The sequence below is a fragment of the Lagopus muta genome, chromosome 15 (assembly GCF_023343835.1).
Source record: "Lagopus muta isolate bLagMut1 chromosome 15, bLagMut1 primary, whole genome shotgun sequence".
NCBI classification, from domain to species: Eukaryota; Metazoa; Chordata; class Aves; order Galliformes; family Phasianidae; genus Lagopus; species Lagopus muta.
Genome location: NC_064447.1, coordinates 5,192,742 through 5,209,935, shown reverse-complemented (window position 1 = coordinate 5,209,935; position 17,194 = coordinate 5,192,742). Strand labels below are relative to the sequence as shown.

Below are 17,194 nucleotides of genomic sequence, written 5' to 3'. Positions count from 1 at the left end.
GCAAGAAAACCAAATTACAAGGCAATGACAGCAGTGCAGAGCTAAACCCACAGCGATTTCTTTTTCATTAACTATTTTGTGGTTGTTTATCAGAAACATTCACTCTCTGATTATAGCATTATTCTCCATGGGATCGTTCAGTACAAGAATTTGCATGCCTTTGGCACCATCCCATCAGGACTTCTCCCGTCCAACACAGGCAGATTTACATGGAATATTTTCTGAGAGAGGTCTGTATGTCACACTTCAGGTGGTTCTTAAAACACACCCAGATTCTCTTTAAGCAGGAGGAAAAGAGCAAACTTAAGGTGAGTGAAAAGCCCTCTCTTATGCTCAAGCATACCAAATCCATAAAACACAGAAGCACTCTGATGCATTCAGTAGCAATCACAAATCATTGTCTTTTAAATTGGGATCTCTAAGCTAGATTACAGGGAAGAACTGCAGAAAGGCATTTGATGCTCGCATGCTCTATACCAAATGCTGTCGTAAAGTTTTAGTAAAGACTTCCACACTGATTAATGCTCCAGAAAGTAAGAGAAAATTCCATCCATCCATTCTGCTCATTTCTGCCCACAACTACTTTCCCATTCCCCGGCCCACCTCTGGGGGTGGTCAGTCTCTTCTGAGATTTGTAATATAAAATTAGGCTCTTCGAGGTCAGAATGCTGCATTTTGCTACGCTGCACCCTGTGGGCTATTAATTATCTGTGATATCTGAGTAGCAGGTTGTACACAAAGGGTACTGCTCCTTCTCCACGAAGATAATTCTGTGTTAAAATCTAAGCGCTTCCTACACTGAAAACCCCAGTGTGACTTCCAAGTTTGTGTTATTTTTAGAGATCTCAGTAGATTCGTAATTAAATCTCTGGTGAAGCCAGTCTGTGCCACTGGCTTCTTCCTTTCATTATGGACCCTTTCTCAGGAATATGTGAAGATGTTTTGATGAACTGGGATTCTTTTGTTTTCCGACTTCGTAGAAGTTCATTTTGTTTTTCTTCTCAGCATGAGAATGAATGCCTGCAGATTATGCTGATGTGGAAATTAAATCTTGAGCTCATATATTCTTGACATTAGTTTTTCTATCATCACAGGGCATAAAAGGATCAGGAGCTAGCAGGTCTAGCTTTTATTTTCTGTAAATTTAAGCCAGACAGATTCTGCAAGGACCTCCACATATTCTGACGACTAAAACAAATTATTTAGTAATGTTCCTAAGAATAAGCACGTCTAGAGCTCTGTGGCACCAAGCTTAGGGAAAACAACTGTCTGGGATGCATGTCATAGACGTGCACCCTGTGTGGTAGCATTATTCTGGGGCCACTTGGACCTACACAGCTTAAGTGCTGCTGTTTCATTCTGTGACACCCTTTGCTTTCTCTTGACATTAACTGGAGGAGGGCGATGCAGGCTGGTTGAGATGTGTGGTTGGCTCAGACCTGAGAAGTGAGCTGATGAACCATCTGCTCAGTGCATGACGCTTGTGGGGCCAAATAAGTTTGCAAAACAGACAAGTTTGGAGTCCCAATTAAGATTCGTGCCCCAAAGCTCATTTATGTCTTATTACTGGATCAATGAATCTAATGAAACATTTCACCTTGTTCCGCGAGGCTTGTATGGCTTCAGTCATCCGATAACAACAGCTGCTTAGTTTGTAGAATGACACCAGCACTTTCATGTATTACAAATACCCCTTGGGGAGGCAAGAGATAATAAAAGCTCAGAATAAAGATGCAGTCGCTTAACTGTGTATTCCAGAATGGAAAGACTATTTTAAACGCCAGCAATGCACATCCTTGTTTGGAGTTGCACAGCAAAACACAGGAGTGATGCTGATGGGTGTGTGTAAACAAACACGCTCTTTCCAGGAATATTTTCCTTTGAGCTTATCCTGCTGCTGAAAGCACACCTGAGAGCTTGATGCCACGAGTGAGTCACACGTCGTGCCCCGTGCCCATGCCAGAAAAGAACAGAGAAGGACCGTTTAACGACTGGGCGTTACTTAACGTTCCCCTGGGGAGTCTGGGACGAGTTCTGAGCAAGCAAGCAGCAGAACGAGGCTCCCTATGGAGCGCCCGTGCGGACCTCCCGGGAGCCGCGCTGCTGCCTGCGTGCCGCCGTCAGCGGGACCCGCCGTGCCGGCACCGAGCGGCACCGCGCGGCACCGAGCGGGCACGGGCATCGCCTTCTCCCGCACCGCCCTTCCCGTCAGCGTGCATCTCCTCCCGCGGTCCGACGGGCAGCATGAGGGTGAGCCTGAGCGTCCTGTCGCTGCTCGTGGCTCTGGTGGGAGCCTCCAGCTTCGTCTTCCTCGTGGTGGCCATCGCGACGGACTTCTGGTACATCATCGATGCCTCCCGCCTGGAGACGGCCGCCAACGGCACGGCCGCGCTCAGCTCGCACTCGGGGCTCTGGCGGACCTGCCGGCGTGAGTGGGGCGGCGGGGGGCGTCGGGGGGGTCCCGGACCGCGCCGTGCCGATGCCGTCCTCTCTGCTGTCCGTAGCCGGGGGCCGCCCGCCCCACCCGGGCTCTCCCTCCACCCACGGAGGACGCCCGACTCCTGCTGCTGGGCAAGGGGGCACGAGCAGAGCGGATTTTCTGTTCTCGCAAAGTAGTTCGGCATTAACTTTTAATTCAGACCAATTGAATAAGCGTTAAACATTTAGAAAGGAAGAGATCTGTTTTCATTTGGCTCAGGGGAAATTAAGGGCAGGAAGTACAGCGGGGTTAAAGCCATTCCAGTGATTGCCGATGATGGAAACAGCGTATGCGCCACCACACAATGCTCACTTTGTATCCCTAAATCGTGGCAACATATATCATTATGTGTTTGTTATATTATTGCTTATGTATGATAATAATCTTTAGCTTAACGTTTTTCCTATTTATTTTTCCCCATCTATATCAGTTAGGAGCAAATGCTACCCTCTGATCAACCCCTTCAGGCACGAGAATGCAAACATCACCGACTCACACCGACAGCTCCTATGTGAGTAATTTCTGTGTTATTTTCCTTCTTTTCCCCCACCCTGGGCCACGCTCATGCTCCCAGAGCTGCTTCAGAGGGGGCTGTGAGAACTGCACTGTACAGTCACTGCATGTGGTCCTTAAGAGGGATTGCTGCTGGCATAACCCTCTGCTTGATGTCAGGTTCAGCCAGTTTCTGCCAGAAGAGCACGTTTGTGCTGGGGGGGGGGAGGGAGAGGGGGGTTACAGAGGGTTCACAGCTGTTATAAAAGAAAGGCAGGAATGTTGAAGATTCCCACACAAGAGTTTAATTCCTGGAAACGTGTAAGCATACTGTTATGTTGATGTTTAAGTCAGTCTTAACTACCTTGTCATTGGGATCCATCCCTCTGAAAAAATATTACGGTACAGGAATTTAAGAAAACAAATCAATAACTGAAAGAAGCATTAATGCTCTGTGAAGAACATCGTGCTCAAAAGGTTACTTGAAATTTCTAACTGCACAATTGATGTTCTTTTGCTTTAGATTCATTTGTCAGAATCAGAATGTTTTCAGAATATTTCAGAACATTTTCAAATCCTTCTGGGCACCTTGTAAAAGATGAATTTGCTTCTTTGCACCACATTCAGCATGACACTTTGTTCATACAAGAGCTTGTTTATGAGCTTCCTTTTTTGTATACCTATCCTCTCTGATTGTTTTCCCCTCACAAGCAGAACACACACACTTATCCTGTGTCTTTTCCTCAGAAACAGCCATTTCCCTGAGCGCCCCACGACACAGCCAGCAGTGCAGCCAACGTGGCAAAGTAAGCCCAGGGCTACTGGTGTAATGCGGCTGTGTTGCTGGGAAGTTTAAGTAGAAATAAGCAGCATCACCACCAACACACTGACAGGTTGGAGCCTAGCAGCACAGACCATCTCTGCACTTGGAAATAGAAAGGTGCCATTTTTTTCCACCTTCCTTCCTTAAGACAGAGGGCTTTAGCTTCATGATGATGGTAAAAACTGTGAAGATAACTAACAATGATTGAAGATAACTAACAATGATTGTCTCCTGCATCGCTGAATCCTTTAGGAGTTCAAAGTTAACATTTAATTGATTAAACCTAACCACATCACAGGGATCTCTTGGAAAGAGTCCAGCGGAGGGCCACGAAGATGGTGAAGGGCCTGGAGCATCTCCCCTATGAAGAAAGGCTGAGTGAACTGTGTCTGTTCAGCCTTGAGAAAAGGAGACTGAGAGGGGACCTGATCCAGGTCTATAAATATCTAAGGTGTGGGGGGCAGAATGGCAAGGCTGGACTCTTTTCAGTGGTGAGTGGAGACAGGACAAGGGGAAACAGCTGGAAACTGCAGCATAGGAAGTTCCGCACAAACATGCGCAAGAACTTCTTTACAGTGAGGTGACGGAGCACTGGAACAGGCTGCCCAGGGAGGTGGTGGAGTCTCCTTCTCTGGAGATGTTCAAGACCTGCCTGGATGCCTACCTGTGCGACCTGCTGTAGGGAACCTGCTTTGGCAGGGGGGTTGGACTCGATGATCTCCGGAGGTCCCTTCCAACCCCTACAATTCTGTGATTCTGTGATTTACATATGGGCACCTCGACCAGTGAGGTCAGAAGTTGCCTAAAATGTCAGGACAACATTATGTCCGTGTTTGCAAATGCTACATCTGTAATTCCTCTCACATAAAGAGGTTTTAGATTACAGCTCTTCAGTGAAAGCTGAATTCTGCTAAAACAGAATCAAAACTATTCCAGAGCTCTTTATTATAAAAATGACGTTGGCTTGGAAACAAAGGACACCTCTTTGGTAGTCAGGCAGGGTAAGAAAAGAGCGGATATGTGAAAAAATTGGATCCATAAGTACACATACAGACTCTTCAGAGCCTCAGAGAGATTTTGTCTCTCACATCAAACACCACTTATAGTTTCTTAGGCAGAGCTTGCAAAGATGCTTGCACGCTTTATTATGAACAGGCATAGCCTGCCTAAAAATGAGATAAGGGCACTTTTTAATTAAATGAACCTGTTGATTTGATTAGAATACCCATCAAAGAACTCTGATGTTTTAGACGCACAGCTTCAATGCAGCTTCAGTGGATTGCACAGCAATAGCAGCTGCACTTCTAGGAAATACAGACATTTCTAAAAGTGCCATCTGGTTTGGTAAGGATGTTCTACTTCAGCCTTGTATTTTTTTCTTAAAGTCTTTTCTGACTGTGGTTCCTGGATTGTATTTAGGCAGATCTGGGCAAACCTTAATTGACAACAAATTTTAACTAGGCTTTTGTAGGACAATCCTAGCATCCTCAGTTCCAGTGCTATTAGGGTAATTCAGGCAATTTCTTCATGTGTTGCTACGTAGGACAATCCAGCTAACTGCGCTGCCTTCATCAGTCAGTTTAAAAAAAACTGTATTTTTTTCTGTGTTCATTTGTGGATGTCAGTGTGAATAACACATGGAATTAATCTCAATCTGCCCAGAGGTGCGCTTGCTTTTCTCACTGTTTGATTGGCAGCCTGAATTTCAGCAGCTCTGCTAACATCGCGTGTTCCTCGCCTGTTATTCCCAAAAAGCTTTAAAGCACTGTCTCCTAGTGCAGGCACTTAAGTCTCTCATCAGTAATCTTGCTCTGCTTTTTTCAGTGTTCCTACACTCTTTCTGGCATGACATTAATAGACATGAGTGCCAAAAAGATGGGAGAGAGTCTGTACCTGCATGCAGAGAGCTGGGTCTAAGTGAAATAGAAAGGCTGGTTGCTGACAGAGGACAAACCCCTCGTTAGAGAATGAAAAGCCTTCGTTTTCTCTCCCTCCACATTTCCAATCTCTCCTATTCATCTCCAGCAGTTTCCTTGCAGGCTTATCGCGTGCTTCAAATAGAACTCCAGACAAAACAGAAAAATTGGGCATTCAAATTAAAGTTCCGTTCCACCAGCAGCATTACTCAGGCAATCAGACCAGGTCTTGTTAACCCTGAGAGTGCAACGTATTGTTACATCACTGCAGCACCTCTGAGCTGTTTCTTTCATGGCTCAGCTACAAGCATGCCTTGTCCTGTACATTAAGCTCCCAGTTCTTTCCTCACCCCTCCCTTCAACTGAACATATGACATAACATAGACCCTCTCACCCCCAACCTCACAGTGTACAAAATGTTTTCAAACTACAGATTACTTCATAGGATGATTATATATACAAACATTATATAAACATATATATATATATATATTTGTTTGAAACACCAGCCACTGTTTAAAGAAGATATGACCAGACTCGCTTTTCTGACCACTCGCTTTTCTGACATTTCTGCATTTATAAAATGTTTTTCTACTGCAGGTATTTTCCTCTGCTCCATACACAGTTTTATGAAACATTGTGAAAAGATACATTTCTGAGGGAAATGCCACTAAGCTTTCATAATGTAACTATCATTTCCTTTTTCTGGATCTGCTCTGCTAATTCAGTGTAATGAAAGCCTGTCCATTTTGTGCAGAAACAAAAAAGCCTATTGTGCTTCTGGACACTTCATTACAAACATGGGTTTTGACAACAGCAGCCCAGGGTGCAGCAGGCTTTGCACATCTGAAAGGCCTGAAACATTCTTGTGTTGAGCAAAAGTGCTTGAACCTGCCTAGTACTTCCCCAAACAATTCCTCAATCAGAATGACTGAGCTGCCTCATCCCAGAGTCAGAGCCAACCCAGTCACCCATTCAGCAAAACATGAAAGCAGTCAATCCTACCACAGTCACCGACTGGAACAGCAGTGGCAGCCAGAATGAAAACATCGCAGAAGACAGCAACAGTAGTGCAAGCAGGTGAACATCCCTCATTTCTTCTGCATGTCTACAGGCAACATTTTTTTCTCCAAGTTGCTCTTAATCTTTGTGTTGGTGGTGCAAAGTCTTCTACCACGCTGGAACATCCAATCAAAAGGGATTCAGCAGTCAACTGACTGAGCACTGGAACACTGGCATTGCTTCTGCTCCTACCAGTGCCAAATGGACAGATTACAGCGAGAGCATCACTTTCCATAACTTTGACACTTACTAAGGTCTGCTGGTGACCACCAGGGCTACAACTGAAATCTGTCAGCAGAAGCAGCTCAGATGCCTTTCTCCTCCATGCGTTCTCCTGTGCCAGCTATAGGAGACAGGCAGAAGGAGTTTGTCACTGGAAGCCTAGTCCAGCTCTCACAGAACGGTAAGAGTTGGATGCTGCTGACCTCACAGGAAGCAGTGTCAGGAGTTCTGAGCAGCTTTGCTGTTTTCCAGGATAAGAAACATAACATTCAAAATCCCAGGATCAGATTCAGAGAGAAGGAAATGGGTGTATAGAAAGAATGGCATTTTTCTATTGAATTGTTTTCTCCCAAGAGTTGCTGTGAAATCAGTTCTTAAAAAAATAAGTTTCACTGAAGGAAAGGTTACTATTAGGAAATTTTGTAGTAAAAATATTTTTATTTTACCAAACTTGGCCTCATAAGCAGTAATTACCCATACAGGTTTAGATGAAGATGCAATCTGAGCAAAATGGACAATTTTATAAATATTTTAAATCAGAATCCAATTTTACTCCAAGTTGAGCCCTTCCTGTAAGACAGATCAGCCATCAAAAGAACAGAGCAACGAGTCAGCTGGGGACTCACACAAACTCAGCTTTTTGGAAATTCAGTGTGTTCCTGTGTGCCTGCTATGGCTGCAATGACCCCTGCCTGCTAACAAAGACTGCTCCTGGCTGCACTGAGCTACCTGCTGTGCCATCTGCTGATGGAAGAAAGCTGTGACAAAGTGTTTTTCCGGTGCATGGTAACATTCGTTAAATGGTGGAGATTTGTGCGTGTGACTTCCCTCCCTATCCTTTTAAACTTATTTGTCACAAAGATTTTTAGTCTTTTGGCACATTAAAGCAAATTCATTTCCGTCAAGTAATGCGTTACAGAAGAGACCATTTTGGGCCAAAGATGAAACCAAATGAAAAAGTATACAACACATAATTCCTCTGAACATTTCTTAACTTTGCAGCCCAAGCTGGAGCTGCACCCATTTACACAGCAGAGCTAGAGTGAGTGTTACAAAAATAATGCAAGAGAAACTACTGCTAGCTATTACTGGCTGCATAGTTTGCCCCAGCACCAAAAAGCTGCATTAGGGACCGCTGGAGATCCTGAGATTTTGCTGACTATTATGGCCAGAGTGATTTTCCATTACAAGTCACTTTTTAGTGCTCTCCTTCATTCCTAAGCTATCCTGTGAAGATCAGTTAACCGCTGACGTTTCCACTCACGCTCCAGTGAAAGGATGAAATGCTCTTCTTGTAAAAATCAATTCTGGAGCATGCAGCTGCCCATCCACAGCTGCTGAAATTATTCTCCCCAGTGTATTTTTTTACAGTCATTAATTTACTCAGACCCACAAGGCTGCAGACAGGTTAGTGCTTCCTGCAGGGAAGTTGGTGCATCCTGTAGGAAAGCAACCTCAGCCATAGAGGCAGTCGCTGAGTACCCCTGGTGTTATCGTGTAACAGCTGCCTCAATTTCTTCCTCAACAAAATTAGTTTAACAACATAGTAAAACAAGACTGGATTTCCTCACAGTGCATGGACCTCCAGTGGTCAACCAGCTGCGTCCACTCTTCACCCTGTTCATAAGTCCTAACTCATCTTCACTGAGTTCAATATCTACACAGGATGCCTGATTCTTTACTTGCCATCTGTAGCAACTAGACAGATCAAATATGATGAGAAAGATGCTACAACGCAGGTGTGATGACAGAAGGACCAGCATGATAGAAAGATGCTATAAAGGAGGAGAAGATTGCTCACCTATATCAAAAGATTCCAGGTTTGCAGGGGAAAGCTTCACCAAGGAGGGATCTCCAACCAGAGACCCTTCTCCAGTGGCAGTCAGCCCTTAAATGAGGTCTAAGAGAGGTGCAGCCAGGCTCCACCCCTTCTGGTCACACAGCTGAATTGCCTTCACCTGTGCTCCCAGGGCTGACCGGGTCCTTTCCCAGGTGCTCAGTCAGTGGTTCAGGCCGGGACTCAGCAGTTTCCATATACCTTTGCACACACCTGGGGAGTTTACAGCTCTTGACAATTTTTTCTTTTGGCTTCAAGTTGCCAGAAGGAACCAGGGAGGGCTGGAGCAGCTGGCAAGAGCCAGTTTGCAAAGGTCATGTGTAATAAGGATATACACAGAAATTCTATCTTCAGTGCTGTGGTAGATGTATACCTAAATAGATGTTTTGTTTCTGAGTAACAGTATTAAGATCAGAGGGGTTTCAGTGAACTTTTTTTTTAGTGCTTGCAGTTGATATTATGGTAAATCGTGGTATACATAAATCTGAAAATCTGAAACAACTGAGCATCGCTTCAGCTGAGACTGAATAAGTGACAGCTTCTGATGAACATTCTTATTTTCAAATGCCACTACAATCATAGCAATAGAACACGAACCCTGCTATGCTGCTTGTGTTTAGCATTCTGTCTCTTCCTAGCCCTGAAGGGCTCCATCAGTTCTCACCCGTACCAACTCCAGTATCACTGTATTTCTACAATCTGCAATTTATTTCTCACTTTAGCTCAGACTTGTCACCAGGGAGCAACACAAAGCTGACACCCAACATCCAGAGCTCAGCTCATTCTCCTGGGACACCTCACCTTGCGAGCTCTTCTCCTTCATCACCCGTTCACTACTGAATGGGACTTGGTGCCCCGTGTTCTAGCCCAGAAGACTCACATTCAGCCACAGAGAGCAGTTGTCAGGCTTTCTAAGTGTGCTGATCCACCTGAGCCCTGCCAAACCTCTCCAGAGCAGCCCTGCTGGCTGCGCTGCTGCCAGCATTCTGTTGAACTGTAGCTTTACATGCAGTGCTTTCTTGCTGGCTATTTAGTTACTGCTGAGGAAGATGAACAGGTCTTTAATTAAGGTCTTCTGAGCTGCTGTCATTTGGAATATTTCTGATGAAATGACTATTGCTTGCTATCACAAGCTGTGCAAACAAATCCAAAGTTAGTTTGAAGCAGTGGAGCTCCAGCATATTAACAGGAGATGGTAATAATGCTGCTAGACCTGCAGCTGGTCAGCTTTGATATCAGCCAGTTTTTATAGTTCATTCCAGAGATGTCTGTTACGCACTGCTCATCAACAGCTGTGCTGAATCATAATTTAGAAGTGCCTGCCAAACTCACAGATCTGGATACACCCTGCAGATGTCACTACTGCAGACATTTGGTCACAGCTTTGGTTAATAAGCTTAAAACTATATGAAGAAGCATTGAGCAATTTGAGTATTTTCAGTCCATAAAAGTGGAGTGGTTTTTAAATGTTTGTCAGTTTTACAGTATTGGATCTTTTCAGCTCTACCAACAGGGAACTCAACTGCTCATGAGAAACAGAAGTGGGAAGACGGATGATGCTCTACAGAAAGTGCACAGGCCTTTTTCTTTTGCAAAATGCTTGTTCCCCCCCCCAGTAATTTTATCAAAATGAAGCTTTACACAATACACAACCTGTGTATTTCAACATAACCTAAAAAAAACCAAGAAAATGTTTTACCTCAAAATTTATGTTTGAACTTTTATCCACAGATGATTACTGGAGGCAGAAATACAGTAAAGATGTTTTAAGTCATGTCCTTCTATAAACTAATTCCCTCTCTCTAATCAAGGAATATAATAGTATAATATCATATGCCAGATGACATGAATTCAAATTCCTGAGTGGTTTCCATGGCAGCATTTTCGAATAAGTTTCCCAGGCAGTTACAGACAGCATAGAAGAAGCACAAATGAGTATTAGGTACTGAACTGGAATACTGGAAGTGATGCAAGTGCTGTTTAACCAGATGCAGCCCGTTAAACATTTGATTTTTTAAACAACTGCAGGTGATCCGTGGGGTTTGTGGGTTTCAACTGAGATATCCCTAAAACTTACTTTTGCTGCAGAGGGCAAAAAAAAAAAAAAAAAATCAGAGTTATTCTGCCACTGCATGCAGTTGTCACAGATCATTAATGTACTTTATGACTTTCCCCAGGATAGTACCACGGTATGGATTCGTTCTCCTTTTGGCTCAAAAGAAAGTGCTCTGAATAGCCTTATCTTCACTGCACTTGTCCTAGCTGAGGTTACAGTCCTAACTGCTGCAGTTGAAATCACAGCACAGACAGGAAGTCAAAGGAACACCATTAGTGCTACTGTCCTCAGGTTTGAAAGCAGCAGCCATGATTGGTGAGGGACAGGTGGGAAATGACAGAGCACAGTGGCAAGCTTGCTTATGCGGCTCAACATCCTGCAATGCTGGCTCTGAGGACTGAGTCGCACCATTCTTACTCTTTCCTTGATAATTACATCAAATTTTATCCACTGGAGGACTTTTCACTTCCTTTTCTCCATTTCTCAGGTCAAAGCAATGTCTAAACGACAACAAGTAACAGTCAAAACTATTGGAACTCCTTACATTAAAAAAATATCTGCTAGGTTTGATCATACTTTCCCTCAAAGTACTTTGCTGGCTCATTGGGAATATCTGAGAAGGTTCTTCAATCATTCAGAGCTGAACTCCTTGCTATGTCCTTGACACATTACAAGGCACTGTGAGGCTTTCAAGGTCACTGAAATGGCAGCTCTGTTCTAGAGCTGAATTAAGATATGTTTGTTTTTACTAACCTAAGAACAGATTCCCTTTTAATTTACACCATTCTTCAACTTGCTTCAGTGACTTTACAGTAATACAGGTGAGGAGAAAGAGGAATAAGTTAAATTGATTGTTTTTTCCAAGAAAGAGAAGAACCAAAGATTGATTTGCAGAATTTTCTTCTTTGTAAAGAAAGTAGCAAGGAACTAATATCTTCAGTAACAATGAATCCTTACCCAACTAACTAAAATTGGTGTTGCAGTATTCAAGTATCATTCACAAGTCACAGCTGCAAAGACACAGACTGAACTAACTTATTGAAAGAACAAAGCACAGAAGCAATATGCTGACCCATGAGTACATCTTATCTTTCTACTTATACCGAAGATAAGCTGGATCCCTAACCAGCCTATATATCAGTGGTATATATCCACTTGAGCAGGGAGTTACAGTTACTGATAAAGAAATAAACTGATGATTGGCCCATACACAAACTAATCCCTTAACTGACTGATCTTCCTTAGGAACTAGCTGATGTTCCATTGCTCCTCTGGGAAATTAAGTGGGGCACTGAAGCCCAAAGCCATTCAGAAAACACAACGTAAGTTCTCCATTCTGAGTAACTCTGCTCTTTACTCTGCTCAACCCCTGGTAAGAAATAAGAAGATACCAGAAGCTGATGCATTCGTGTTTTTGTTATTATTCTAGAAAAGGTTGGGTTGAATATGTGGATAGGCTATGTGAGAAAGAAGAGAGACAAAGACGGTTTATTGAGGAGAAAACAGCATGATATGAAAAAATACACAACAACCCTCTGTTTACACAGCTATTAAGATATTACAGGGATCAATAAGAACTAATGTAAAAAATGTAATACGAGAGGAAGCAACCAGTGTAGGATAATGTGCTTAGTGAAGCTGCTGTAGAAAACAACGACAGACACAGAATTAGAGCTGGATGGGAAAATGTACCTGTAGTTGTTCAGCTACAAAGGAAAAGGTCAACAATTTGGTAGATCAGTTTGGCAGAGGGTATAGGACAGACAGAAAGCATTTAACCAGAGTGCTTGGTAGACTCCATCACCCAAACTGAACAATACCTCTTACTATCATACGTACGATTCAGATAGCCAGAACTACTACTTAAGGTTGCAAGTGACTACCAGATACCCAGCACACTACCTGCTTTCCAGCTGGGCTTGATATCCGAGAAGAGCTTTATTGCTTAAACACATCTGCGTTGACATACCCTTTATCACCACAGTCTCTGAATCAGAGGCCATGGAGGACCCACCTGATGATACCTTCTCCTCCATACTGTGTCCCGCCTATTTAAACTGAAAGCCACAGAGATAGTTCAGCTTCTTGTTCTTAATGCTCAGAATAAGGCTCTGATGCTGATTATGGGATCTGCACTCAATAATTATTAATGCATCAAGTGACACGATAGTAAAATATTAAAATACTAACACTCTCCATTTTTTTCTTCAGACATGCATGGGACGTTTGTCATTCTGATGCCTCTGAGCCTGATACTGATGATTTTTGGAGGAATGACTGGATTTATCAGTATTCTTGCCAGGGCATATCTGCTGCTTCTAATGACTGGTCTGCTTTTTCTTTTTGGAGGTACTATATCAAACTCCTGGCTTAATGGATGTAAATAATAAGAGATTATATCTGGAAAACTTCACTTTACCTTTTGGAGACAAATGTTGAGCAAGGCTTTGCTTTCAGAATAACACAGCTGTTCATTTTGTGTCTCTTCTGTCAGGACCTGACAGTTCATTTTCCTCTCGCCCTTCCCCCAAAACAATTTTGACTTGATTTGAGAGGCAGGGGAAGCCTTAATGGTAATCTACCCTGAGTAGATAAGAAGGAATGGCAAGGATGCCCAGAGAGTTATGTGAGGACTTTTACTTTCTGTAGCAAATTGTAACTGACCGAAAGTGTTTTTCTTACCCAGCTCTGGTTACACTTACCGGGATTGGAGTCTACATTGCATATTCAGCTGCTGCCTTTGAAGAAGCTGTCTGCCTCCTGAGGAGTAAGGATGTCCTGGTAGAAATCGACATCAGGTTTGGCTGGTCTCTGGCACTGGTCTGGATCTCTTTTGTCGCAGAAGTGATCACTGGGGCTGTGTTTCTCCTGGCAGCAAGAGTCGTCGGCCTGAAACGGCAGCGTGAGCAGGAGTTATGAACAGCAGGTATCATTGCAACAACAGAAAACTCTGAAACGTGGATTCCTTGGTTTGGTTTGGTCTGGTCACTAGGGAGAATAAAAATGGCAAGACTGTGACTGAGTAACTTGCCAGCTGCCATAAACTCCTCAATATTGTCTACAAAATAGAAAGATTCTGATAAATCAGTAACATTTCTAGTGTTGTCAGCAAGAAAACCTTTGTGACTTTAGAAGAAATCATGCTGCACTATCAGTGTTTCTGAAACAACTTCAGCAGGCAGCTCATGCAGCATCAATACATGTTATTTAGAAAATTTTTGCTTTCTCTTCTTTCTGCTATCCCTGATTACCCTGCAGAACAGTCTGCATGGTCCACTTTGCTCTTGGTTCCCCTTCAGATACTCCTGATACGTATGCTAGGTAGCCTCTACCACATGTGATATATGATGCTTATATACCTGAAGCCAGGTAATGAGCGTGGAGGCTACATGTATTCAATTCATACTGCACACTTAATGTGGCTTTGTTGTTCAAAATAAAATCAAATGTAAAGGTCCAGAATAAGAACTTCACAGTATTTGGAGAAATTCAGTGATCATCTCCAGCACTACAGCATGGCTAGGACATCCAATCCATGTGCACCTTCCACGTTCATAGGATCTTTCTGTTGTGTCTCCCTGAAGAGGCTATTCTCTCTCTTCTACCACTATCACACTATTTCTTTGTGAAGACACACAAAAATGTGACAGTTTGAGAGACTGGAGAACTCCAGAAGCCTACTTTATGCCAGCTATGTGCGTTGGCTAAGGAATCACAATCACAGAATTGTAGGGGTTGGAAGGGACCTCCAGAGATCATCGAGTCCAACCCCCCTGCCAAAGCAGGTAAAACACAGCTTCACGTTATTTATTCAAAAATCATTACTTAAAGGCTGAAAACAAAGAAATGAATCATTTTCTAAAACTGAGCTTTGGTGCTGTAAAAAATAATACAAAAAATGAAGGCCTAGAAACTGTGAATGACTTAACACTAGTTATCCTCCAGACAGCATTGACTGTGGCTGTGAAGCTCTTAAGGGCAGTGAAATGGTGAGTGTTGTATTTCAAGAGAAAGCTACAGCTGCTTCTCTGGATGTTTTAAGAAAAGACTGCAGCCAGCCCACATCTGTCTGATGCTCCCATCACATAGATGCTACCCATCTCTTCCAGCTTTTTATCAGCTTTTTCTTCAATTCTGTAATGCAGAAGATGCAACTGATACATTTCCCAGTTCATACTTTGCAAACCTGATGCTTTAATTTCATAAAAGCAATAACACGTTTGTGCTAGAATGTGTTTAATTTGTGCTGGAAGCTGCTGAGTAAAACCAAGCACACGGGATGCCTGAACTTCATCTTAAGAACTAAGGAATCTAGATTTTCTTAATTATTTTTTTCATTCAAATGTTGGTAATAACATTGAAGAGAAAATTTACTCCAGTGCCCACTGCAGTTAGTGAAGAAGTTTTTCCTGACTGCTGTGGCCCGGGGTAAAGAGCTGAATGTACTCTCAGCTCCACTACAGATCCAGATCATGGTCAACTTCTGCATCTTACAGTTCAAGACTGTGACTCAGGAACTGCACCAGCTGGGCACACTTTCAGTGAGCAAGTTCCTTGTGCTTCCTTCAGGAGAGTAGGGCATCACTTACTTCTGTTCAACACTGGCACAATGTTATCGCTGCCTTTTGCTAAAAATTGGGCATCTGTGCTCCGATCCTAGTTCCACAGTACCAAGTTTCTTACGGAAAATGATGGCAGAGAGCTTCCAGCTTGCAGTCTTTGAATATAAAGGGAAGTGTTACTACAGTGCTCTGAATGGAGAACTGAGGCAGACAAACTGCCAAGGTCCACTGAAACCAGAGCTTCTGATCCCCAATCTAAAACCTTGGTTGGCAGATTTTTTCTTATTATCAGAATGAAACAAGGTTAGAAATCCCAACCAGGCTGCGCAGCAGAAGCTCTGCTAATAGCCAGTACCACTTCTACTTCCCCATTTCTCCCACACTGATTTTCCATGACGCCTTGTGCTGGCACTGTGTAATGGAGTCATTTTACAAGTTAAAGCTGACTAAATCAGCTCTATAAGAAGATTAAAGAAAAATCCTTCATAGTAAATATTCCACGTGCTTAAATGAATTATGTAAGATGTAATTCTTCAATGTTTTGGTGCTGGTGAAGTTATTTAATGTAATATGACCGTGTAACGTCAGTCAGACATTACTGTAAGCTGTAATAGTAACCTATCATCCCAGTTATTAGTGAATGTTTATCACAAAGGTTGTTTTACAGTGCTTTTGGATTGTGTAAAACTAAGTAAAATGACATCTCTGAGCTAGGAAATATTTGAAAAGACGTGGAAGAACTAAGAAATAATTTTTAAGTCCTTCTGCAGATCTATTTGACAGTTTACAGGATGCTTTTGACGTACCTGTGTTGCATGTGGTAGATATTTATAAGATACTTATGCAGCTACAATATACAATTCAACCTAATTAGAAAGCCAACGTATATGTTATTGAATTAAAGCAATTCTCATTTCCATGACTTTCCTAGATTTCACATTCTGCCTTCCTGCAATATCTAGCATAATGGCAATAAAGAGTATTTTCTGCTCCTGAATTTTTCTTCAGTCCCTGAATTTCTCCGAAATTCCATCTGAATAGAAATAAAAGTATTGCTGTGAATAGTCAAATAAGCCTTAAACAAATTTAATTATGCTCAAAAGATAAAACATTTTGGAAAGGACTGTATGTAATTCAATACAAGTGATCTCATCAAGCTTCTACTTAGAATGAAACTGATGTTTGGCACACAGTTCTTCACTTATTTTCCCAGAATTCTTTACTGAGATGAGGAGACTGACTGCTTCCAGTACTGCATACTCACAGGTATTTGGACATATTTAAAGTGAAGAAAAATAAACACACTGAGCAAAGCAGAGCAGTAGTTTGAAGCAGTAGAGTGTACACAGCTACTGGCCACTACTGGCTTCTGATTTGAAGGCTAGCTCAAGGGATGGTAGAGAAGAAGAGGAGAAGTGACAGAAATTCTTGGAGGTAGGAAAATGTCACATAATCAAGAGCTTCAGAGATGATGCTGGTGAAACTAATACAGACATGCAACCACAGCCTGGGTCTGTTACTGAGCTGGATGCTGCAGAGCATCTTGGATGTCTCTGTGCCTGCTTCCATGACTTCCAAAGGGAGAATATCAGCTGAGACATAGCTTCAGTTCAAATAGCTCCATCTGTTGATCACTGATCCAAAGCCTACAGTTCCAACTGACTCTATGTTATTGTAGCAACTGGACAGATCAACATGATGGGAAAGGCATTACAACAAAGGTGTGATGACAGAAGGACTGGCAC

At 42.8% G+C, this 17,194-nt stretch overlaps 2 protein-coding genes across 6 annotated transcripts in view; one reads left to right on the top strand and one right to left on the bottom strand.

Annotated features, from left to right (window-relative positions):
- METTL22 (methyltransferase 22, Kin17 lysine) overlaps nucleotides 1–17,194 on the bottom strand; it is a 207,405-nt gene that overhangs the window by 15,673 nt on the left and 174,538 nt on the right. For all 3 annotated transcript variants that reach the window (XM_048962130.1, XM_048962132.1, XM_048962131.1), the window contains one exon: nucleotides 13,590–13,776. The gene's annotated coding sequence lies outside the window, so the exon portion shown is untranslated. The remainder of the gene's footprint in view (nucleotides 1–13,589; nucleotides 13,777–17,194) is intronic.
- Nucleotides 2,059–16,406, top strand: TMEM114 (transmembrane protein 114). 3 transcript variants are annotated; one of them, XM_048962140.1, is made up of 4 exons: nucleotides 2,059–2,428; nucleotides 2,910–2,990; nucleotides 13,099–13,236; nucleotides 13,574–16,406. In XM_048962140.1, exons 1-4 carry the CDS (start codon nucleotides 2,245–2,247, stop codon nucleotides 13,804–13,806), a joined length of 636 nt encoding a protein of 211 aa, XP_048818097.1. In that variant the 5' UTR covers nucleotides 2,059–2,244; the 3' UTR covers nucleotides 13,807–16,406. The 3 variants fall into 3 exon arrangements, with proteins under 3 accessions (XP_048818097.1, XP_048818099.1, XP_048818098.1); XM_048962142.1 differs by lacking the exon at nucleotides 13,574–16,406 and having other exon boundaries at nucleotides 12,133–13,103; XM_048962141.1 differs by lacking the exons at nucleotides 13,099–13,236; nucleotides 13,574–16,406 and adding an exon at nucleotides 6,311–8,762.